General features: G+C 40.0%; 1 protein-coding gene across 7 annotated transcripts in view; it reads right to left on the reverse strand.

Moving 5' to 3' along the window:
• The window catches only part of TLE4 (TLE family member 4, transcriptional corepressor), a 121059-nt gene that overhangs the window by 54906 nt on the left and 47882 nt on the right, over nucleotides 1-18271 (reverse strand). For 4 of the 7 annotated variants that reach the window (XM_073345091.2, XM_073345084.2, XM_073345083.2 and 1 more), the window contains exon 6: nucleotides 13394-13468. The exons of the other annotated variants lie outside the window; for them this stretch is intronic. In XM_073345091.2, the coding sequence (XP_073201192.1) occupies nucleotides 13394-13468 (75 nt within the window). The remainder of the gene's footprint in view (nucleotides 1-13393; nucleotides 13469-18271) is intronic. 7 annotated transcript variants of the gene reach the window in all.

Consider the following 18271-nt stretch of genomic DNA (forward strand, 5'->3'; position numbering starts at 1 on the left):
TTTCATCAGTATTATAGTGGTAACATGCTCTGTATCGCTGATGCAGCAAACAGCATTAGCATTTTCTATAAATAAATTAGATGTTATAAGCAATATGCATAATGACACCTCTGGTAGATGTTGCCTACATATTTCCTTTACAAAGGCTCATCCTCAGTAGCTTCTAACTTTCTCGAAGCTGTATCTTCTCAGATGAAATTTGGCTCACTTGCTCTTGATCAAGAAGTGATCTGTTTTCTCTGCCAGTTTAATTAAAAACAGTTGAGCTGTTTTCAAGTATGAAAGGAGGGGGAGGACAAAATGGCAGCTTCTCTGCTAGGGGAAAAAAAATAACCCATCTGCAACCATTCTTTGAACGGCTCATGCACCTCAGCAGAAGGGGCTAGAAACTTGAAATTCGCCATAGCCCAAAGATGCCTTCCACTGGCCAAGGGAAAGTGAGATTTGATTTGGCCGAGTTGCAATGGTTTGAAGAAAACAGTTTGAGTACATACACTGGGTTGTATTAAATGATTCAAACTATAGAACTCCCAACATTCCATGGATACTGAATATGTGTACTTTATAAACTGAGTGGAAATTTTCATGGAACAATATCTCAGGATCCCACTGGATGTGCACATCTGCTTTTCTTGGAGTGGAACTGCAGGTTTAAGAGGTTATGAGTTGTGGTTATGATTTGTACTCATGCACACAGAAAGAGGAAGGGCTCTGAGAAGTCCTGCACCCTGCCATATTATAGGGAGGGTTAACCAATCAGACATTGGTCCAAAAGCTGAAATGATAAAAATGAAACGCCGCTCATCTACCTCATTCACAGAACACCATTAATCCTGGGTACAAAGGAGGCAGGAAAAGTAGTATGATCATAAAATTAAAAGGCTGTGTGGTAAAGCATTTGCACAAGGGGTGAGAGCTAGAAGTTCTCTGTGCATCTTTAACTGCCATTTTGTGACCTTTGGAATGAATAACTATACTCAAGACAATAATACACAAACTGACACCAATTCTCCGCTGTGTCCAACTGGGCTTATTGATCTCAAGCCTCCTGACCCCAGTGGAAGCTAGAGCAGCACAGGGCCTACTCTAGCCTCTGCCCCGGTGCAAGCACTGTAAGTCAGCAGGGGATCAGGTGTAATGGATGCCCTTCCCACCCAGCGCTCCCCCTCCTCTCACTCACGCTGGGGTTGGGTTGCGCAGGGCAGGGCAGCTGGTACAGGACTGCTGGACATTCTTCTGTGCAGAGAGCATTCTCCAAGGGGAACCTCCAGCCAGTTTAAAATTTACTTTTTGTCACACAACTGAACACAGAAGACCAGAAAATGTGGCTCTACCCTTTTCCCCCTTTTATTTGTTACCCCCTAATTATATAACTTTGAAACACTTGTACATGTGGTTTGCTTTACACACACCTAGTCCTGTGGACTACAATGGGACTATCCACATACATAAAGTTAAGCATGTGCTTAAGTGTCTGCAGGATTAGGGCATAAAAGTGTGTAAACTCTAAGGCAGGACATACTTCTTTCTATTTGTACTGTAAACTGCTCAGAATAATTTTGGGTGCTTAATCATGACAACAGTTAACTCAATTGAAGAAGCTTTTATCATCTAAAACTGGCTGAGAAGTACAGTATAGAATAGTGCTGCATGTATTTGTTATTTCATCAAGTGCTGTTACAAAGGTGGAGAGGAATCAAATAACTAAGAGGTAACCCAAAAACGTAAATAATATTTTTAAAAGTACATTAAGCAAAATGTTTGTTGAAACAACCTACGTATTTGAAATTGAGATCAAACATTCAAAAACATATCAAATAAAAGATAACATCTGTTTATTATTAATCAGTATTTTAAGAGATTCTCTCAGTAGGATTTTTCTTACAGACACTCTACAGTGACATCCTTGTTTACAATTGTGAAACTACTCTTGTCCCTTCTAAATGGAAAGTTTAAAGTATTTTACAAAAAGTTTCTCTATCTGGAGACTGAATATCACTGATTTCTACCAAGGAGATTCTAAACATTGATGCTAAGTTAACTCTCTTTCCTCCCCCTCTCCCCATCTTAAAAAAAAAAAAAAGAAATCAAATGTATAGTAAAATGCAATAATAAACCCACTAACAAATTAGCTTCTAATGTTCTCTTGTTATAGTCAGCACAATCAAAGCCTATTTTCCTGGAAAGGATTCAAGTGTCTACTGGATACTTTCCAAGCAGCTCTGTGTCAGAGTAATCTATCGCTTTTCCCTTTATAGACCCTGAAAACTCACTGCTATTATCCAAACATCCTCCTCTAACCTGGAGACATTTTTGATGTGAACAAATGAATCTCTCGAAGACCTACTTTATATTCTCTGCTTGTGAAAACACACACACACACACACACACACACCTTGCAACAGAGCAGGGGAGGGGGAAAACATCAAGGAAGTATCCAGAAAAAAAATTCTTTTTAGATTTCATAGATTAAATGATTGCTCAGGTGAAATCACAATTAAGACAGCATCACATACAAAACAACTACAAAAAACTGAAGCAGGTGAAAGGGAAAGGAAGGAAAAAGAAAAAGACAAAAACCATGGAAGCGGAAGTGGTTAATGTCAATATATGGTTCAAAGATTAGCAAGTAAAGCAATTAAATATAAGAGATTAGAATACTTTGGCACCCATGACTCTGAATTAGAAAGACACTGTCTTGGAAGTCTTGTGTTTCACATGACATGCACAGACCTCTTAATATCACCTGCCACAATTATCACTAGTTGTATATTTCCTCCAACAGTCACACAGGTCTCCCTTCTGAGGTAATGCCACACAACTCCCCCACCCCCAGATTTTTCTGATTACATAATGAATCATCTAACAGTGAGAAAAGACATGGTAAAATCAGCTGCAAAAGAGATCCATGCAACAGCCCCTCCATTAAGATGAAAAATATTGCCAAATGCATGCAATATATAAGATTGGTTTGCTGTAACTGAAGTAGCAGCATGCATGTAACACAGAAGATGACCTGATTTCTTCAAAGTCTCACTACACAGAGAGCCATCACTTTGAAAATTGGAATGCTTGGTATGGGGAGTGGAAGGAAGGGTATCAGACACAGGTGAGCTCTCAGAACAGTTCCTTCTCACACACAGAGCTAATTTACTGGAAAAAGCTGATGGATTTCATTTCTGACCACAAAGAGGAACAAGAGTGCTTTCAATGAATGCCTGTAGTAGGGAAAGACCGGGTAGAGAAAGTAAAAGAGGCAAAAAGGGCACAGAGGGACTAAAGGCCACAGAAAAAAAACAAGTAGCAAATTTCTTATTAATTCACAGTCATGGATTTAAATCCTAGAACACTGGACAACGTGAAGGAAGGAAAGGGAGGCAGACGTGGACAACTATGAGGGCGGGGGGTGATCGTGACTGTCATAATGTAATAATAAAGGCTATTTAAAACAAATATATATATATATATATATACACACACACACACACACAAAATACTGAAGAAACTCTTGGAAGCACATATTACCCAAGTGCCTCCAGGATTCTTTGGATGATCTAGAAAGAAAAACTCAGAAACACCAAGTGGGATGAAAGACAAAATAGGAGTACATTTCCATTCTTGATCTTGAATACAGATACTATGTATCACCATTAATCCATTTTGTACAGCAATTTCTTAATCAACAAAATAGCTTAGGGTTATAAAAGGAAAACAAAACAAACAAACAAACAACAAAAAGGAAGATTCAGCCAAAGAAATGCAGCAAACACTTTATAAAAGAACACGTTTAGTCACTTGCAAAACTCGGTGTGCACATTTTTGCAGAGCATCTGGAATCAGGATCTTATGTAAAATTACAGGAGTTCCCACCCACACATTTTTGAATTATAACTAAGGTCATGTCTATGTTTTAAATGCTGCAGCAGACGGAAGGCATTCTCCCATTGGCATCGGTAATCCCACCTCCCCCAGAGGCTGTAGCTACGTTGATGGAAGAATTCTCTCAACAACCTGGTGCTGACTACATGGGGATGTAGATCACCTTAACCACACCACTCAGGGATGTGGATTTTTCGCACCCCTATGCGACGTCATTATGCTGACCAGAGCCGCCGACTCCAGCCCTGGAGCACCCATGGAAAAAAATCAGTGGGTGCTTAGCACCCACTGGCAGCCAAGCTGCCCTCCCACCCCCCGCAGTGCCTCCCGCCCACCAGTGGCCCAGCCAATCAACTCCTCCCCCTCCCTCCTGTGGATCAGCTGTTCTGTGGCATGCAGGAGGTGCTGGGAGGAAGGGGGAGGACCGGGGGATGGGGTATGCTTGGGGGAGGGGCGGAACTGAGTGGGAAGAGGCGGGGTGGGGGTGGGGTCTTGGGGGAAGGGGTGGAGTGGAGCAGGGGAGGGGGTTTGCAGGCCAAGAAGAGGTTGAGCACTCCTGGGGAAAGTTGGAAGCCAACACCTGTGATGCCGACCTAATTTTCTAGTGTAGACTAGGGCCTGAATGGCAGGGAAGAGAAGAGAACAACACTATTTGGCATCAGCTTCTTGATAAAGGGCAGAAATTCCTGAATAAATTATTCCACTTAAGCCCTTTTTAAAAAAATGTCACCACTGTCAACTGTTAACTTATGAAAGGGAACTTTAATTCTTCATGGATGAAATTCACCTATTGCAACAGAAAAGGCAGAAGTCTCCAAATGCAGAAGAACCTCCAAGGTTCCACTGTGCAGGATATTGGCAGGGGCACTGGGACCAACAACAACTAAGCACAGATCAGCATGGAGAACAGAAGGATGAGGGTGGTCTGGCGAGGGCTAGGAATGGCGACAATGGGACTATAATGACACACATTCACTGCCCACACATGGGGTGCATAGAAGTAGCAACACCTATTTCAGCTAGATGCTCTATCCACACCTTATCCACCCATTGAGGGAAATGGATTTAATCTCCATACCTCCTCTGTGTGTGTTGCCTTGCACAATGCCTGTTGCCTAAGAGACTGTGGAAGGTCTGTGTCATGCACTTGTAACTTAGAGGCTGCAGAAAGGTCTGGTGGGAGAAAGGGAGGGAAGTTTGCAACCACACCCCTTTCTTTATGGGTGGATTGGAGGGGGTTCATAAACTACAAAATAGGCGGTCCTAAAACTTCTGTTGTAAAATAGGTTCCTGGTATGCAAAAGTATGGAACCACTGATCTATGGAAAATTGAAGGAATGCCACATGAGATTCATGAGTCACATACTACAGAACCTTTAGGGGGTAGAAGAAGAGTTTAGCAACGCCCCTCATGATGTACAAGTTTGAACTTACGGCCTTTGGATCTAAAAAGTGAGCCTGTATTGCTTGAGCCATTAGCATGGAGTCAGCAATATACTCAAACCTCTCTGAGGTCTAGCCACTAGAGGAGGGCAAAGAGCCACACTGAGTTAGTCTGAGTTACGTAAGAACACAAGGGTCGACATTAAAAACACATAGGTTTGTATTTGTTTATCGTGTTTTACATCTAAAATGATTCTTCATCCTCCTGTTTTTAACTGCTAGGCATAGAACTGATGGATGGCTATTTCTAATATCCACAGTGACTAATTCTTATACTGTGCAACATTTTTAAGTATTTAAATGTTTATATTATATGCCTATTTTTAGACAGACAGACAGACAGACACACTCTACCTTATCTTCAGCACATCTTTTACTTGGGACAGAAATTTGTTAGTAGGCAACTTCTTGGCATCAATCCATTCTTTTCAATATATTCTGTTCCTCAGGAAATCTCCACTTGTGTTACACTTCTGCTCATATTTAGGCCAATTAAAAAATTCCCATTGATCTCAGGGAGAGAAGGGTTGAACCCGCAGACCACAATTCAGTACGGACGTAAGTGGATACACTGCCAGTTCTTCACATAGGGCTGTAATTAGGACCTATGTCCTTTTATTTCTAAAATTTCAGCACTCCAGTCTCTCTACTCTCGTCTCCATTATTCAAATAACCGAAATCCAGAATAATTTTTGTTGCTCTCTAGGGCAGTTTCCGCATACAGCAACTTGGGTAAAGAAAGCTCCTGTTGCTAAAGCACTTGACTTGGACTATGAAGAGATGGGTTAAATTTACAGATCTGTCAGACTGCGTGAGAGATCCTGGGTGACCCACTTAATCTCCGTGCCTCAGTTTCCACATCTTTAAAATGGAGAAAGTAGTACCTTCTTACTTCACAATGGGGTTTTTAGGATAAATTAATTAACATTAGTGAGGTGTTTAAACATGTTAGTGATGTGGGCTGCTCAGGTTCACGGGAAGTAAGACCCTGCAAAATTGTAAACAGTATGCAAGGAATGGTCTTAGCTAATGCATCACCCACTAACAAAATAATTACAAATCATCTGAACTTCAAATAATGTCTGTTTTATTCCTTCTGCCACACACTAATGCCCCTAAATATTTTCTTTTTCTATATTATTCTTTCTCCAATAATTTAGACCTCAGGCTAGCCCACGCTTAACTTTAGGCACATCAAAGTCAACAGACCTATTTGTGCTTAAAGATAAATATGTGCTTAAGTGCTCTGTTGGATCAGGGCACTGTTAATTCTTGAGTGCTCCAGCCTACAAAATACGACTGAAAAAAAAGTTTATATCATGGGTGTACAGTGTACTTAGAGATTATTTTAGAACACTAGTTTTAAAGAAACCATGACTCTCTTGATAATGACTTCACATTATTCCCCAGGCAGGCTCATGTAAAGACAACTGCATTTCCCCCTGGTATCTTTGCATCCTTATGTTTCCAGCTGAGTATTATCCAGGATATGATCATTAGGAAATCTCCACCCACACCATACTGCACAATCACATAGGTGTATTACAAAATACATTTTCCCTCTGATGCATCAGTGTAGGCCACTGCTGAAGGCAACATACTGTGCTTGATAGACCAATGGTCTGATGTGGAATGACAAATCCTAGGTTTGGTATGTCAGCAACTTCTGCGTGTTAGATTACAGACCTCCTAAGCAATTTTTTTCTCCCTCTTTTCTCCTTTGCATGAAGTGCTAGCTTACAAAAACAGTTAGAGGGAAAATATTGCATGTGGTTGTCTGCAACAACACACGCTGTTGCCACAGAACTTGAAGCAAATTCTCCACAGGGCTTCACACACCTGTAAAGACTACAATTCAAAAAGATATGGTGGTCACACAACTTAGTTATAAGGATTTTGAAGACCTTGAGAAACGTGGAGTCAGAAGCCATAGCTTCCCCTGATCAAATATGACACTGATCATGCCATATGCACTTATTTAAATCGCAATGAGTAAGACCTCAGACTTCACTCATTGGTGAGTGGGAGGTAATAAGTGATTTGCAACCTGTACTGCAGCATGTCACGGGGTACTCTGGTGAAGACAGTTCAATATAATTCAACAATTAGGACACCCAGCATGAGCAGAGAAATGGCAAGGTTCTGTTCCAAACGTAACAAGGCTCTTTTAAAATATATACACTAGGAACAGTTGTCAAGGAAACATAGGTGCTGGAACTAGGGGTGCTCCTGCACCCCCTGGCTTCAAGTGGTTTCCACCATACACAAGGTTTACAGTTTGGTTCAATGGCTCTCAGCACCCCCACTATACAAATTGTTTGCGCACCCCTGAAAGGAAATACTAAACAATCAACATCTGCATTAAAATTAACTGCCTAAAAAATCCTAAAGAGGACTCAGGTTCTCTTATTTTTTCAGGCCTTCTGAATTACAGCAAGCGCTGAGGAGAGCAGGAGACTTGTTTATATTATGCTTCAACTGCTATAAGGTTCTGTAGCTGGCACCTGGACGTGGCGGGAAACCCAACCACCCCAAGAACAGCATCAACCAGGACTAGGGTTGCCGATTTTGGATGTATTCCTGGAGACTTCATCACATGACAGTCTTTAATTAAAGGATTAATCTTTAATTCCTGGAGACTCCAGGCCAATCCTTGAGGATTGGCAACCCTACCTGCGACCTATCCAGATTTTAGATGAATAATTCAAAAGTTACCAATGTTACAGCCTTCTGCACCCGGTTAAATCATCAAAACTCAAAAGGATAAAGAATACACTTGAAAGCACTAGATACCGTCACAAATTGCAAGCCATTTGATCCAACGCATCTTGCACTTTCAATACACAAACACTGAATACAGTAATTAAATACGACACAGTGCATTTCAATATTTCCTTGGGCACACGATGCAAATAAACACAACACAAAACAGATACATCATTGAGCCAACCTCCTCTTCTGCCTTCCCACCATAACAATCTGTGTACAGTATACAGCAGGTGGCCAATTTGTTTTTACAGCCTTTAAACTCCAAGCACTGCATAATATGGGCAGAGCCTTTGATCAAACAACAAAAAAGACAGAGAGAGAAATCATTGTTGCACACGGGTCAGAGTGTATTTACTAATTCATACTGCACCCTCCTTCCTCTCAGAAGTTCCCATCTTCGAATGTACACAATTGGCAAGAATGGCTTTATTGAACAAACTGAAATTAAAACATCCACAATCTATAGAGAAAAAGCTTTGCTTGCCCCTCCCACAAATAGATACAATGTCTAGATGTTTAGATCTGGAGGAAAAGCTAGCTCCTCTTCCCTTCTAAAGATCCAGGGCCAGATTCTCAGTGCATCATCTGAGGATCTGGTTGAGACCAGAGGCCCTTACTCTTACCTACATTGTAATCTCATTTGAAAGGCAGAGAGAAGACTCTTTGCACAAGGAGTCAGAAATTGCTCTATATGTTAAGCACCAGTGCAAAAATGCATTAGCATTTAGCAGCAGGAGCTCTGGACCACTGGCGCCAAGGGAATAATAGCATGCATTGATGCTAAGTTTTTATTAGAACTTGTGTGCACTTATCTACACCACACCGCTTTCTAAGATCCTCATATCTGTGAATGTATAAAAGATGACATATTGTTTTCTTAAGAGTCATTGTTCCACACTTCTGCTGTGAAAGTATGAGCGGTTTGGCTGATGGACTACTCATTTAAAAAAGAAAAAAGAAAAAAAAACACGCAGCTTCCGAGCTCAAGCAAACAAGTGTTTTAGTCTAAAACACGGAATGGAAATTTTGATAACTGGTGTATTGAAGAGGGAACTTGATAGCTTGATAATTATATGTCACAATATAAAAAGGGTCTTTTTTCCAGCAACTGCCAGTAACTTTAAAAACAGAATCTTATTTTTAAAAAACTGACATAGTAAAACAAAATGCTTACAAATTAAACCAAAGCTTTTTTTTTTTTAAACTCAAACATATAGATTGGTAAAGGCAAAATCATTTAAATCATATCCTTAGTAATACAAGTAATATTTAAATAGATTTAATAGTGCTGCTCCAAGCCAATGAATTATGAGTTTAAAACCTATTAAAATGTAATGTTTTTTTCCTGAGCTGAGGGGAGAGAGATTTAAATCCACTGAATTTTAATATTTCAGCTTGAGCTGCAGGAGGTAGAGAAAGTCCAAATGAACTATTCCATCAGCACCATTCAAGCATGAACATTTTAATCAGTTTTACTTCCTTGGAGTTCTCTAACACAGTTTACGCTGTCATTCTGAAAGCACTTAACACAGAGAGTGTGAAAAACCACCAAGGCTTGTTATTGCCTTCACAATTGATGGCAAATAATTTTGCAGACTTCCTATCATTAAAATGTCACTGCTAAAAATGGAGGTTCAGCATATCTTGTGCTAAACTGCTTTTTCTTTGAACACTATCACATACCTGTTCTTTTTTGGATTTTAGTACATTTCTCTCTCTCTCTGTGATAAACACGCATATGAATGGTAGCCTCCATTTCGGTCTTACTACCTAAGTGCAGTTGAACATATATACAGTTTTAAATATGCATACTAAAGATACACAAACAGAAAAAAAATAATTACTCTGATTACACATTAGTGCCTTTTCCCTTTATTAAAACGCAACCACATTCACACAGCATGTTCTGATTATACAGAATAATGGATTAAAAATATTTTAAGGAAGTTAGATGACTATTTAATAATGCAGGAAATTAAAACATCATTCCTAATTAGATCATATTACTGATTTAAGACTACAATGTGTGTTGCTCCAACAGTATGATCTTGCTGTTTCTAATTTAAAAACAAACACAGTGGCACATGACAAGATCAGCTGAAACATAAGATTCCTTATCCCAACAGCGTGAACTTGGAAGGGTTCAAATTGTTCAAGAGAACTGACTCAAAATAAGATCTCTAATCAACAATATAGACTACTGCAAACATCAGTTAAAAAGTCTGCATTCATTTAAGTTTAAAATACTTCTCTGGTGTATTTAGGATATCTAGGTACTTTGTCCTCCCCCCACCCTTCACCATTTCTTAAAAAAAAAATTTAACTTGTTTCAATCTGTCAACAGTTTTAAACTGAACATGACCTGTGAAAGAAGTCATTATAACCATGTTTCATTCCATTAAACACAACTAGCTTATTGTCAAGAGAACAAGCAGTCTCTCCAGGTTCCAGGCTCACTTCAGTATTTTGCATTTAAACTGCATGGATCAGTGATTTGGTTCATTTACCAATGAAGATAGAATAATACTGCAAAGTTAAAAAGAAGATGCTTCATCAGATTTCATTAAATCCGAGTACATTCGTGTAAAAATATATACATGAGCCTCAAAGAGAAAAACTCATATAATTCGTGCACATTCATTTTTTTCTTGTGCCATCTTTAACTCTCATAGAATCCAATTCTGAAATCCTAAGCCGCAGTCCACCATTCAAACCAAAAAGGGCTTTTGCCCTGGGATCTCAGTATACATTAAGCATTATACAGGGCCCTCAGTATACAGAAACTAGTTATCCACAATTATATTTTAAAAACTCTAAGTCCAGTACAACTCCAGCTCAGAACTAAATGGTTATTATAAAGACTATTTTTTTAAAAAAATAGTAAACAGCCACTGAGTAGTGGATCCTTTTAAAAACACCACAATGTTACAACAGCAGGAACTCTGGCAGATCTAGCAAACTGCAAACTAACACAAGACAGAGCATAATTAAAGTTTTTTAAAAAGAAGTTGTATGTTCTAATTATGTTCTTTGCTTTTTTATTGGTATGCATTTTAAGTGTGTCAGAGTTTTTCTAGTGCTAGTGCTACAGTCATAATTTTGCTTTTATTTTCTGTGCAGGTATACCCATATAGATTTATTCAGGGGTATCCATACAACTAAAACGTATGCTGATTTGATAACTTGCTATCTTATTCAATCAGTTTTCCTAATAAATCTCCTAAAGATTCTATCAGATTACTCCTTTTATATAATAATTTAAATCACAAAACAAGAATTTTTCGGTCAGGAATATTGCAGTTCTATCAAAAACTACGAGAGATCCACATAAAATATCCCCACCTTTCCAAATCAAAAGAGTGTACAAAAGAAATACAGTAAGTACAAAGTATTTTTGGGGGGGAAGGTAAAAGGGGAGTTATCTTCTTCAAGGCACAAATTACAGCCTTTAGGAAATCTGGGCCAGGTAGAATTTCAATCAATCTGAAAAAGTAGGCTCAGACAGTCTTGGACAAAATAGGAACTTTAGTTCTGTCCTTTAGAAAAGAAGATGATCACCAAACTCTTGAATAAGCATCCACTCTATTTGTTTATAGTGTGTGTGTGTGTGTGTGTGTGTGTGTGTGTGTTTGTTTTAGTGGTTCATGGAAAGTAGGATAGAACTTTAAACCAACAAGTAAAATCTGCAACATTTGTAATAATGCCACACATTTTACATTAATACCTGATTCTCTAGTTGGTAGAAAGTAAACATATTATAGACTCTTCAAGAAATGTAATGTTGAGTGTCACACACACACACACACACAACTTTATATATACAATTTTATAAAATACGCTTTATACATGTGGGCACACACACAATGCAATGCACAGAGACATGCAGCACATACACATATACCTTTAAAAAAAAATCCAATCTTTCACAACTTACTTTATGCAAAGAATGTTAATAGTAGGCAGTATTTTGGTTAGGTAATGAAAACTAATTGGGAAATTATTCATCTCCCACTCTCCCCACTGGAGCGTAAAAGACATACAACAAATGTTATTCATGATTCTACATGACTCGCTCTGATTCATCCCCTTCTTTCCAAGGGGCACTTCACAGGAAATAAAGGTTACTCTTTTCCATTTATATCTTCTAATTGACTACCAGTATATTCTTGTGGTCAGAGGGATACAAAATAGAGTTAGAAACAGACTATTAAAAACAAGCTACAATCAGACAACTGCTCTACACTACCGTCAGCAATGATCAGAGAGTCCCGATTTCCTTGTTAAAAGACAGAGGCATAATTGAAGCAATATCTTCACTTCAGATTGATTATTTGGCGACCCTTATCCACATCTTCACTCAGCAATTTGAATTTTAATGAAAGTAAATGGAATAATTAGCATTTCAAAGTGTGTTTGATACACTGAATAAAAAAAGGAAAGATTTGTGTATAATCTATACACAAAAGAAAAAGCATTTTGGAGGGGATAGAAAAAGGAAAGTACAGTTGTAGTATCTTCATAAGAATAGCTTAAACAACTGCTTGCATCAGCTGCATAATTATAGATGTGAATAATGTGCTATTAAGCTATGATTTCTCACCTTTATTTTATGCAATGTGAACAGCCAATATTTAATTGTTTTTCCTTTCCTCTTGAGTCATAAGACATAAACATTATGGCTGCCCAAACCCCTAAAACCTTGCAGGACTTCTACACTATGCTATACTGTTCCCAGAAATGTTTTCAGACGAGGGGCCCTGTATTTTTCAGACAATTGGGAGCATGGCACCTATCACTTCCTTTGAGAACTGTCATTTAATTGTAGATTGGGGGGGAGGGGATTTTTTATTTTAATAAAGTGATCTACAAAGTGGATACTCGCTATTTTTGGCCATCACGCACATGGACTGGAGGGGGGAGGGAGGTAAAAACCCTCATTCAGTAGCAGTGCAAATCAAATGCTACCTATAAGGTAGTTACAGAGGCAGACTGAACAGCACTAAGCAAATGAAAAAAGTTTTCCTTAAAAAAAAATAAATAAAAAGAAGAAAACTACGAAAAAAAAAAAAAGGTGATTCCCAGAGGGATGGATAAAACAGTTACACTATTCACCTTATGGCCACGGTTCAATAAAGTTTTTATGTAGCAATCAGTTTTTATGCAGATTAAGTCAGACTACTTAACTTCACTGCCGTCCACAACTTTTGCTCAGTTGATGGAACAAATTTTTAACTTTTATTTTTTAAATAAAGAAAAAGAGCTAATTACAAACACTTAGAGCTAAAATGGAAAGACCACATACCCCAATGATTGCGTTCAGTTCTGCCATGGTCACTTGCTTGGCACGTTCCACAGCCTGCACCACTTGTTGCTGGTGCTATAAATGAAGATCAGAAACAAAATAAAATTATTTGTTTTCTAGTCAATTAAGCACAGATTTTCTTTTTTTTTTCCCCCTTTCTTTTTTCTAACCCTTCAACCACATGCAGGGCTTGAAATAATGTATCTCTGAGTAGACAGTAAACTGCAGTGTGGATGTGTGAAAGGAGGTAGAGGGGAGCATTTTATCTAGGTAACTACCTTCCTAGATGCATACCATAGTCCCTCCTTCCCCAAAGTGAACTGCTCCAAGACCTGCCTTTCTTTTATTCATCAGGGCAGTGTGTTCTTCTGTTGAAAATATGCTCCATCCTAAAACCCAGGACCTTTTCCTTACAACAGAATCTTGTTAAATAAAAGATATGTACTGAAAAGGAAAGGAATGCATTTCAGTAGTCACACTGCTTCCTCATCACAGGAAACGAAGATTCCCCTTCTTGATACATTTCAGAGCAATTCAACCATGGGAAGGAAATTCAAAATTCCATTCTCACGTCTGTCAAAAATGTGAAAGTTAATTATTTCAATCCCTAAAAATGTAAATTTTAATAGTTTAAACAGTTCCATCAAACACAGTTTACAAGCTTCAGCCGTTATATTATCTTGCTTTGAGTGATGCTTTACTTCTGTTATCAGTTAGGATGGCTACATCCTGAAAGTTTTAAGGGATATTTATTTGAAAACATTGATTTAAAACAGAATCAGTCCCAATCCTACAATCAGATCCATATACTTGAGTAGCTGAGCCTAGCTGGAGCTGCACTGTGCTGATGAGACTACAGAAATGAATGCCATACTAGAAAAAAAAAAAAAAAAAAAACCACGCACACGCTTTGGAGATTATGGTTTCCACAATATAGGCTAATTGTTGACGTCACTGCATTTGTGCAGAAGAGGGTTCAGCCAGATCTGAGGCCTTTATGGGGAGTGTATTGTTCTCTGATCTATAGCCAGAAGCTGAATTGAGTATAGTATAGGCAAGACCTCACATCACAAGGATGCACCAGGTATAATGGTGTCTTTATGCTATAGTGGAACAGGAGACTTTGAGAGGTCAGCTCTGAACTATATTTCAAAACTAAGACCCAGATTTTCTGCTGTGCAGTTTGGCTCAGCTGTTTGGCTCAGCACAGTGCAGGAGATGGGGTGTATCAAGATCCTATTAGTTGTCATGATTTTTAGGACCAATTTGCACACCAAAGCGTATGCAGGCTGCAGATAGCCAGATACTCCAGCTACTTCCCACCATACCTCTCCCCCTCCAAACAACAACATGTTCCTGTATTGGGAGAAACATTTGGTTCAGGAACCAAATATACTGGTTTTAGACCAGCTAAGAGTGCCCCATTATCAGCAGCAAGTCTCAGCTGGCCCAATCCAGATGTTTTCCTACCCCTTTGTGCCACAACAGCTGTGCACAGAGGCTGGAATGCAAGAAAATCTGGCCCTAGGACTCTAGGCACAGCTGTCTGAAATTCTGAAAAATTTCAATGAATTTAAGTTAAAAAATTAAATGTGTATATATTATACATACAGGAAAAATATTCCTATTTTTTTTCAAATTCACCTCTCCCCCATCCCAACCAGCTCTCATCCAGATATAGTTTCTAGCAGAGTCACATGTCAATCCCAAATGCAACTGTTAATGAAGAGTTTTGTAGGAAGAGATAGAGTTTCATCTGTATTGAGAGAGAATACCATGGACAGTGGTAGAAAGGATGTTTACATTACAGTAGGGATGTGGCGAAGAATTAAGATTGATGTAGGAATCTTGGGGTAGATCCTGTGCAAGTCCCCTTTAAACAGCTTTGGTGACATAACGGGGACTTAAATGGGGCAGAAAAACAGCCCCCTCTCAAGCCCCCCCAGAGAGCTCCCTCCACACAGGGGTAGCAAAATGGCAGCATAAGCAACATTATGCTATCCCACCATGCAGGAGAAAGAGAGCGAGAGCTACAAGGGGGAGCTCTGGCAATTGCGGGAAGACACAGTCAGTTACAGCAGCCCTTAGTGGCTTCCCTAACTTGTGCTAGGGGCCATGTTGCTAGGGTGACTGGGTGTCCAGTTTTCAAATGCAACACCCGGTCAAAAAGGGACCCTGGTGGCTCCGGTGAGCACCACCAACTGGGCCATTAAAAGTTCGGTCGGCGGTGCTGCAGAGCTAAGGCAGGCTAGTCCCTACCTGTCCTGGCTCTACACTCCGCCCTGGAAGTGGCCAGAAGGTCGGGCTCCTAGGGGGAGGGGCCACTGGCTCCGCACTCCCATTGGACGGGAACTGCAGCCAATGGAAGCTCTGGGGGTGGTGCGTGTGGGCAAGAGCAGCGTGCAGAGCCTCCTGCACGCCTCTACCTAGGAGACGGATCTGCTAGCCCTTTCCAGGTCACAGTGCGGAGTCAGGACAGGCAGGAAACCTGCCTTAGCCCACCACTGTGCAGCTGACCAGGAGCCACCAGAGGTAAGCTCGCGCCCCAACCCCCTGCCTCAACCCGCAGCACCCTGCCGCACCCTGAACCCCTCATCCCCAGCCCCACCCCAAAGCCTGCACCCCCAGATGGAGCCTTCCCCCCCACTCCTACACCCCAACCCCTTTGCCCTAGCCCAGTGAAACAAAGGTGGAGGAGAGCGAGCCACCAAGGGAGGGGGAATGTAGTGAGCGGGAGCAGGGCCTCAGAGCAGGGGCGGGGCTAGGGTGTTCAGTTTTGTGCTACTAGAAAGCTGGCAACCCACATGTTGCCCTGCAGAGGAGCCCAGAATTTGAAAGGCACAAAGGTGGTTTAATGCCATTTTGGCTTCCCTTTTCCTCCCCTAGGCTGTTCTTTTCACACTGAGGCAGAGAACAGACTCTGACCCTTGGATTTTAAATTTTTTACTTTTGAGCATTTTGGTTTTTTGAAGTATAACGTTCATTTTAACCCTAATTTAAAGGTTTTTGGTATGTGAATATTCTCTTGCTCGAAGTGATGCTGTATTTCTTTTCATTAGAGTCCAATAATTTTGAGGTAACAATTATTTCTAAAGCATTGAAAAAATATGAAAAAACCCACAAGATTTCCAAACAACTCTGGCAAGAGGCTAGCAGAGCAAAATCCTCCTCACCAATACTACAGTAAAGGACATTTAAGTACTAGTTTTAGGGCAGGGAAAACTTAACAGTTAAAAAGAGGCTTTTTAAATAGCTATCAAGAGTTGCCTAAGAGGCACTGAAGTTGCTAGAATAAGAGCTCCAGTTTTCAGCTAAATTTTGCAAAAACAAGTCAATCCTACAATTTATGGTAAAAATGATCTCCCGCACCATGCATAAGAACTATGTCTCCATGAAGGACTGGGGACAAATACTGCTCTGTTCCCTAGGACAAATCTCAAATAACAAGAGCAAAGAGGAGAAAAATCTCTTGTTTTGTCCACTCTCCAAAATCTTAGCAAAATTAAAGAAAATTTAAAGTAAGTATATTCTGTATGGATTTAACAAAGGAGTAAATTTCCAGAACAGCTACATGGTAATTCTGCTCTATTAGGACCTGACCCAAATCCCATTTGAGTCCATGCGAGTCTTTCCGTTGACTTCAGTGGGTTTTTGATCAGGCCCACAGAGAGGAGAGAAGACGTGAGCCTAGTAAACCGGAGCCCTTCATTAGATATAGGAAGGACAATCACAATTATCCTATTGCTAGCTTCTTAGACATTTATTTAAATTTCACTGACATACTATGCAAACAAACCAAAATGCACAATGGACTCAGCCACTAATGCCCCAATTCTACAAGTGGATCTGGACAGAGACCCCCTGCACAGAGCCTCACTAAGAGTTTCCCTGCACTGGCACTCCTGTCAGGATTCAGACCGAAAGGAACCACTTCTCCACCAAAACATCCACATCCACATCCACACCCACACCCACCCACCCACCCCTAAAATTACAGGATCTGGAGAAAATAAAGACCTCCAAGTGAGTTCATTGTACACACATACCTTTTGCCTTGAGTGTGGCAGCTTGCTTGTTTTACTCTATTTTAAAACATAATGCCTGTATACAGACGCTCTGCTTTATTTGGTCACTATTGTGACGAAACATAGATGCCATGCATAGCATCCGGGAAAAAAGAAGGAACAGGACTGATCACCAAATATCCAGTGCAATCTGAAGATAACACTAATGCAAGGAAAGGCACACGCTGAATAGGATGGCAGCTGGCTAACCTGAACTTCATATGTATTTCAGGATTGATTTATTCAATTTCCCATTGTTTGGCAGTTGTGTTTAAATGACAGGTTTCAGAGTAACAGCCATGTTAGTCTGTATTCGCAAAAAGAAAAGGAGTGCTTGTGGCACCTTAGAGACTAACCAATTTATTTGAGCATGAGCTTTCGTGAGCTACAGCTGTAGCTACAGCTCACGAAAGCTTATGCTCAAATAAATTGGTTAGTCTCTAAGGTGCCACAAGTACTCCTTTTCTTTTTGTGTTTAAACAAGTTATCCTACGTTTGCTGTAATAGCAAGCAGCATGATGCCAAAACCAAACCACATACAATATCCTGCCCACCAATTAATGAGGACAGGGCTTATATCCAACAGAAGGGTAGGAGAGAACAAGGAAGTAAGAGTGCACAGAGCAGGAGGTGTAACTCCCAATATACTTCTTTAAACCAACATTCCTTCTTGTACACAAGCAAATAAAGAACGGATTTTCTTCCAATTATAATAACCAGTTCTTTTCTTCAAAAAGAGTTCTCTCTACCCTATCCTGTGTGTGTTTCATATTGGATTAACAGGCCAGGCCAAGGAATCCATTCTCCTACCGCG

Source organism: Lepidochelys kempii, chromosome 5 (assembly GCF_965140285.1).
Source record: "Lepidochelys kempii isolate rLepKem1 chromosome 5, rLepKem1.hap1, whole genome shotgun sequence".
Classification (NCBI taxonomy): Eukaryota; Metazoa; Chordata; order Testudines; family Cheloniidae; genus Lepidochelys; species Lepidochelys kempii.